This window comes from Micromys minutus (assembly GCF_963924665.1).
Source record: "Micromys minutus genome assembly, chromosome: 25".
In the NCBI taxonomy this organism is placed as follows: domain Eukaryota; kingdom Metazoa; phylum Chordata; class Mammalia; order Rodentia; family Muridae; genus Micromys; species Micromys minutus.
The window spans coordinates 1,931,277-1,938,097 of record NC_137960.1 but is presented as its reverse complement, the minus strand read 5'-3'; the positions used below and the strand labels follow the sequence as shown (position 1 = coordinate 1,938,097).

Sequence of the window (6,821 nt, the reverse complement as noted above, 5' to 3'; positions counted from 1 at the left end):
CCAGCATCCCTCCGGTACTCTTAGAGGTGGAGACACCTCTAGCCACGGTCTTTAGTCTACGGCTGGCCCTCTTTACCTGAGCCCATTCTTCTACCATTGGAGCTGCTGTTCTGCAGTTCCCTTAGGTCTCCTGGGCCATTGCTCCCTGTGGTTGAAATTAAACGGGGGCAGGCACAAGGCCTGTCACTGTACAAGATGGAAGGGTAGGTGGGAGCAAAGTTTTAGAATGAGGAATAGAGAAGGGAGAGAAGAAGGAGGCAAGAAGAGGGAGAGGAAGACACCCTGCTGCATGTCTCTCTGCACAGCCACAGGTTGTAATGAATATTTTATGGGATGGTTTTGTATAGGATGATTTGTCTTGTCTACATGGGAAAATTATATGTCATTTGGCTCTGGGTTTATGGTGTGGATGCTTTGTGGAGTGTAAAATTTACTGAGAAAATCTGAGAGGAGGCCATTGTTAAATAACCAGTTTCTAAATCTTTGATTTTTTCGGGCTGGTTGGAGTGTAGGTTGAGTTCGTGGCTGGCCCTCTGCCTGGAGAGAGATGCCTGAGGGGAGAGGCCGCTGCTGATGTGAATTAACATAAGTTGTACGTGGTCCACAGGAGCCGGAACTAACACAGGGAACAGCACATTGAGGTGCCACATTGGAGTGGGTGGAGGCTCTGCAGCCCGTGGACCAACTGGGTTAGAAGTGGCGGGGGTGGGGCGGGCACACAAAGCAGTGACCTTGGGAACTAGTCTCTAGAGGAAGCCAGAGTTGGCAGCACAGAGTAGGACGTTCGTGCACCAGGTCAGAGAGAGATCACAAAGTGCTGCCGGTAAACCAGTAAACCGGCACCTTTTTTTAAAAATAAAATAAGTCACAAGTTTTTATTGTATAATTTGTAACAGCTACTCGATCCTGTAAAAAATTACAAACATCATTTTAATAAATATTTACAGTTTCATAAACAAAGTTGACAAAAACAAACCCCCACAACTCCTAATTATATATGTATTTATAAAAACTTGAGGAAAGCACTCACTTCTGAAAAGCACATTAAATACTAAAATCCAACAAATGCAGAAGTTGAAGGGGAAGAAAAAAATGTTGACAGACGGCTATTTGAATTACCTTCCTCCCAAATATCTAAAACACCACATATTCCAGTGCTTTCAGTGTAGCTTGTAAAACCCAAAATTCTGATTTCTCCCGCTTGTCTGAAACAGTCCCAGGAGAGACTGTGCCGGTGACCCCCATGTTCTGTCTTCGTGTGCAGGAAGACACTCCGCTCTCTTCATCCAGATCAGCGCCCAGTTCAACATCTGCTTTCTTTTTACCTAATAACAGTCTCACTTTCCGCCAGATCTTACCACGCGGCAAATTCTCTCTTAGTGCCACACTCACGAGGTTCCTGAGGACGACAGGGTGGAGTTCTTGCCTTCTTTGTTAGGTGTTCTTTCGGTGTGTGTAATGTCACTGGGTCAGAATCATGACCAATCACAACATGAAGGTCCTTTGTCTGCAGATCTTTTGCTGAAAACTGCTTGGTGTAGCTGTTCCCGCTCAACCTCCCCAGAGGCTCCTTCTCCGCCATTCTCATGACTGTTGTAACCCTGCTGACCTCCATGGCTAGCCGCACCCCTCCTGATACTTGTTTAATGTCAGGGAAACCTCCTGGGAGGAACCAGATCCTCGGGATGGAGACTGACTGCTCACTAGCAGATGTGAGAAACCCATCATGTATCCTGTACACCAGTGCCACTGCTGATTCCTTTGCTTGTTTCCTTGACAACCAGACCCGCCATGCCTTAGGGACGTTAATACCTATGGAGGATGTCCCTATTGGTCAGGTGGGTTAAAAAACGGAGCATGGGACATCCCACAGGACAGATGTACAGTAAGCTACAGTTCCTGATGGTAACCACGTTTGGATAAACAGTGGAGAACCTTGGAACAAACTGTGGAGAACCTTGGAACAAACTGTGGAGAATGGGGGTAATTCATAAAATTTATGTTCCCTTTGATCCCAAATCCTCTTCCCAGAAGACAAGGGGTCTACTGTGCAGAGACAATGACCCAGGTCCACACAGACAATCTCAGGACCGGGAATGAAGATCCTTGTAAATCAAACACCCATCTGGAGCTACAGAAGCTTCTTCTGTGAATAAACAGGAGTCTGGGTCTAAGCCCAAGGGTGAGAAGACAGATCCTGGGGGAAGAGGCAAAGTCTCCTCTTTACAGATGAGGGTCCTGCACTCAGGCTTGGCAGTGTGAGCCATCCTCTGAGGAGAACAGAGCCTGGACTCTGTGGGGTCCTTGTGGGGCTTGTGTTGCCATGGTATACCCGGAAGTGGCTTTTCTTCTAGAAGACTCCAGGGTCTGACTCTGAAGAGAAGAAGGAAGAGGATGGAGGAGATGACAGAGAGAGTCTGGCTTGCGGGTCTCTCCTGTCCCAGAGCTTCTGGGTTAGAACTCAGAGACATCAAGAGGAATAGCGCTCTGTCCACAGCACAGGGTTTCAGGCAAAGTCTTAGTTGCCAGGCAGTGAGGTCAGGGGCGGGGAAGCCCAGGGCTGGGGATTCCCCAAATCCCCAGTTTCACTTCTGCTCCTAACCTGTGTTAGTTTTTCCGCCTGGATACTGATGACGCACAGAAAGCTCTCACCCCCATTGGGTGAGGAGATCCCAGGGAACCAATCAGCGTCTACGCCCGCGGGACCCAGACTTTCCGGATCCCAGTTGGGATGATGGCGCCGCGCTCACTGTTCCTGCTGCTGGCGGCCGCCCTGGTCCCGACCCAGAGCCGCGCGGGTGAGTGCGGGGTCGGGAGGGAAACAGCCTGTGCGGGGAGGGGCGGGAGCGGCACCGGGGAAGCCGCGTTCCCGCGTCGCCCACCTGACCCTCCGCCCTTCTCCACCCGCGTCCCGACCCCGCGTCCTGCTCCCCTCCCGGCCCGCGCACCCGCCGGGGGTCCGGGGAGGAGGTCGGGGTCTCACCGCGCGCCGCCCCCAGGCTCACACTCGATGCGGTATTTCCACACCGCCGTGTCCCGGCCCGGCCTCGGGGAGCCCCTGTACAGGGAAGTCGGCTACGTGGACGACACACAGTTCGTGCGCTTCGACAACGACGCGGAGAATCCGAGGATGGAGCCGCGCGCGCGGTGGATGGAGCAGGTGGAGCCGGAGTATTGGGAGGAGGAGACACGAAGAGCCAAGGGCTATGAGCAGGTTTTCCGAGGGGACCTGAGGAACGCGCTCCGCTACTACAACCAGAGCGAGGGCGGTGAGTGACCCCGGGTCGGAGGTCACGACCCCTCCACGTCCCAACACTCAGGACGGAGACGTCCAGGGTCCCAAGTCCGAGGTTCAGGAGCAGAACCGACCAGGACCGGTTTCTCTTTCGGGTTACCAAAGTTGGTGGGCGGGGCGGGGCGGGGCGGGTGGGTGGGGCTGACCGCGGGGTCCCGCAGACTCTCACACAATCCAGCGGATGTATGGCTGTGACGTGGGGTCGGACGGGCGTTTCCTCCGCGGGTATAATCAGCACGCCTACGACGGCCTCGATTACATCGCCCTTAACGAAGACCTGAAAACGTGGACGGCGGCGGACATGGCGGCGCTCATCACCCGACGAAACTGGGAACAGGCTGGTGAAGCAGACAGATTCAGGGCCTACCTGGAGGGCACGTGCGTGCAGTCGCTCCGCAGATACCTGGAGCTCGGGAAGGAGACGCTGCTGCGCTCAGGTGCTGGGGCCGCGGGCAGCTCCTCCCTCTGCCCTCGGGCTGGGGCTCAGTCCTGGGGAAGAAGAAACCCTCAGCTGGGGTGATGCCCCTGTCTCAGAGGGAAAGAGTGTCCCTGGGTCTCCTGATCCCTCCTCTCAGTGACTGCACTGACTCCCAGGGCTCAGCCTTCTCCCTGCAGAGTTCAAGTCTGTCTCAGGGGGAAGGAGAGAGTTTCCTGACAGAACAGCGGGTGCTCCCTGCTGTCAGCCATGGCCTCTCCCAGGCAGCTATTCTCCCCACAGCTGTGTGTGGACACTGACTCCTGTCCTGCTGAGTGTGTTACACCTCAGGACCGGAGTCTCCTTTCTGTGATAGGAGACATGGGCTCCACTACACAAGGCTGGTTTCTCCAGTTTCTAGAACTTTCCAAAGAATACATTCTTGCAGATCCTTCCCTGTCTTTGGGATTTGCATTTCTTCCATGCCCCATTTCTCTCCGTACAGTGGAGAATGGTCACATGAACCCTTTTGGGGTACTGGTGATAATATAAATTGTGGAATTAAAAAAATTAAAAAAATTTTTTTTCCTCTTATTTTTACTTTCCTTTTTATTTACTTTTTTTTTTTTTTTAATGTCTTATTTTGGGTCTACTCAGTTTTTGTCTGAACTGCATTGATCCAGTTTCTCCGCCCTTGTATTAGCATTGGTATCAGTCTCCCATGTGCCAGGGTTAACTGCTAACCTGGATAATTAGACAAGTTAAATCAGGGTTCTCATTAAAGGAGAGATTCTTGTGAACTTAGATTGTTTTCTGTCAGAACTAAACATCCAGGAGCCTCCTGCTCTTCCTCTGCCCCCACAAGTTACAGTGCTCCCCATAATGAAAAGGGAATTGGACTTTCTGAGAGACAGGGTCTTCTACAATCCAGGGCTGGAGTGAGAGGGAAGATCCACACACCCTGTGAGCCCACTGTGTTCCAGTGAGTGCTGCACTGGGTTCCACAGCACACTCCAGGGATCCTGTGTGACACACCTGTACCTTCTCACCCCAGAGTCAGGATCTGGGAGTCATTTTCTCTGGCTGAGTGTCAGAGTTTACCACATTTCTGCTACTACACACTTTCTGATGGTTGGTCACTTGGATCAACAGTTAATGCCGGTCATCATGATGACCACAGTGTTAGACTCTCAGTGGTGGCAGCCTTCCAGTAGCACATGGCCCTAATTTCTAATTTTAATGTGAACTCAACCATATATTAAATTATATATTTTCCATTCCATCTTCCATTTTGGGCTCCCTGTCTCATGCTATAGAGCATCACATGAGGAAGGCCATGTTGATCCACTGGCTCACGTGGATTCTTTTTTAGCTTCTGAGTCCCTCAGGAAAATGTGCAGTTCTGTGCTGAGGGACCAGCTCTACCTGCAGGTCACTAGTGCGATGACAGTTGAAGTGTGAGACACACAGTTCAGTGTCATCATTGATTTAAATGTGTCTTGTGTGGATCTCAGTTGATCTTATTAACTGTGTGACTTCTTGAATCTTCCACACAGATCCCCCAAAGGCCCATGTAACTCGTCACCCCAGATCTGAGGGTGAAGTCACCCTGAGGTGCTGGGCCCTGGGCTTCTACCCTGCTGACATCACCCTGACCTGGCAGTTGAATGGGGAGGACCTGACCCAGGACATGGAGCTTGTGGAGACCAGGCCCTCAGGGGATGGAACCTTCCAGAAGTGGGCATCTGTGGTAGTGCCTTCTGGGAAGGAGCAGAATTACACGTGCCATGTGGAACATGAGGGGCTGCCTGAGCCCCTCACCCTGAGATTGGGTAAGGAGGGTGTGGGTGCAGAGCTGGGGTCAGGGAAAGCTAGAACCTTCTGCAGACCCTGAGGTGCTCAGGGCTAAGAGCTGGGGTCATGACCCTCACCTTCCTTTCCTGTACCTGTCCTTCCCAGAGCCTCCTCCATCCACTGACTCTAACATGGTGATTATTGCTGCTCCGGTTGTCATAGTTGTGGTCATCATTGGAGCTGTGGTGGCTGTTCTGATGAGGAGGAGGAGAAACACAGGTAGGAAAGGGAGGGTCTGAGTTTTCTCTCAGTCTCCTTTAGAACAGTGCTCTGCACATTTATGGGAAACACAGACACACCCACATTGCTACTGTCTCCAAGTGGGTCTGATGTCACTTCTGGAAACTTCCCAGTGTCAAGATTTTCCTTGAACTCTCACAGCTTTTCTTCTCACAGGTGGAAGAGGAGACTACGCTGTAGCCCCAGGTGAGTGTAGGGGTAAGATTGTCCTGAGGACATTGGAGTGAAGCTGGAGGTTTTGGGAATTTGGGAATTCATAAAGGATCCTCCACCGAAATCTTCAAGGGCCTGAGTTTCACCTTTGTAGGAATGCATACATATACACAGATACATCCACATTAATATACACATACATATATGTATAAATTTGTTTTGTTTTACCCTAGGCAGGGACAGCCCCCAGAGCTCTGTTGTGTCTGTCCCAGATTGTAAAGGTGTCACTGTGGGGCCTGAACGGGGAGGGGCATTGTGGACATGATTGGGTTTCAGGAACTCCCAGAATCCCCTGTGAGCGGTGAGTTGTTGGGATGCTGACTTCACACTGATGGTTTGTGACTCTCTTTCTCTAGCATGAAGACAGCTGCCTGCAGGGGACACAGTGACAGACAGTGTTCAGGTCTCTCCTGTGACATCCAGAGCCCTCAGTTTTCTTAGACAACCTTGTCTGATGTTCCCTGTGAGCCTATGGGCTCAGTGTGAAGAAATATGGAGCCTAGTCTGCCCTGCCCAACAGGACCCTGTCCCTGCACTGCCTGTGTTCCCTTCCTCAGCCAACCTTCCTGGTCCTCCAAACACTGGGGACATCTGTATCCTGTGAGCTCCATGCTGCCCTGAGCTGCAGCTCCTCACTTCACACCCAGAACAAAACTCTGAATGTGAACGTGATTGTTAACATCTTGGCTTGAGGGTTGAATGATTGTTAAATTAATGGATTAATAATAGATTTTTTTTGGTGTGTGTGATTTCTGCTTTTTTTCAGTGTTGTTGCTCTGCATTGTGGATGCCTCTGTATTACAG

The 6,821-nt window shown here is 51.3% G+C and overlaps 1 protein-coding gene across 1 annotated transcript; it reads left to right on the top strand.

The window, feature by feature from the left end:
• Positions 1-2,731: 2,731 nt before the first annotated feature.
• LOC308437033 (H-2 class I histocompatibility antigen, D-D alpha chain-like) lies at positions 2,732-6,736 on the top strand (the record flags this gene model as incomplete). The annotated part of the gene is made up of 7 exons (XM_080938078.1): positions 2,732-2,798; positions 3,000-3,269; positions 3,457-3,732; positions 5,267-5,542; positions 5,670-5,783; positions 5,961-5,990; positions 6,374-6,736. 7 exons carry the CDS (start codon positions 2,732-2,734, stop codon positions 6,376-6,378), a joined length of 1,038 nt encoding a protein of 345 aa, XP_080794204.1. The 3' UTR covers positions 6,379-6,736.
• Between the last annotated feature and the right edge of the window lie 85 nt (positions 6,737-6,821).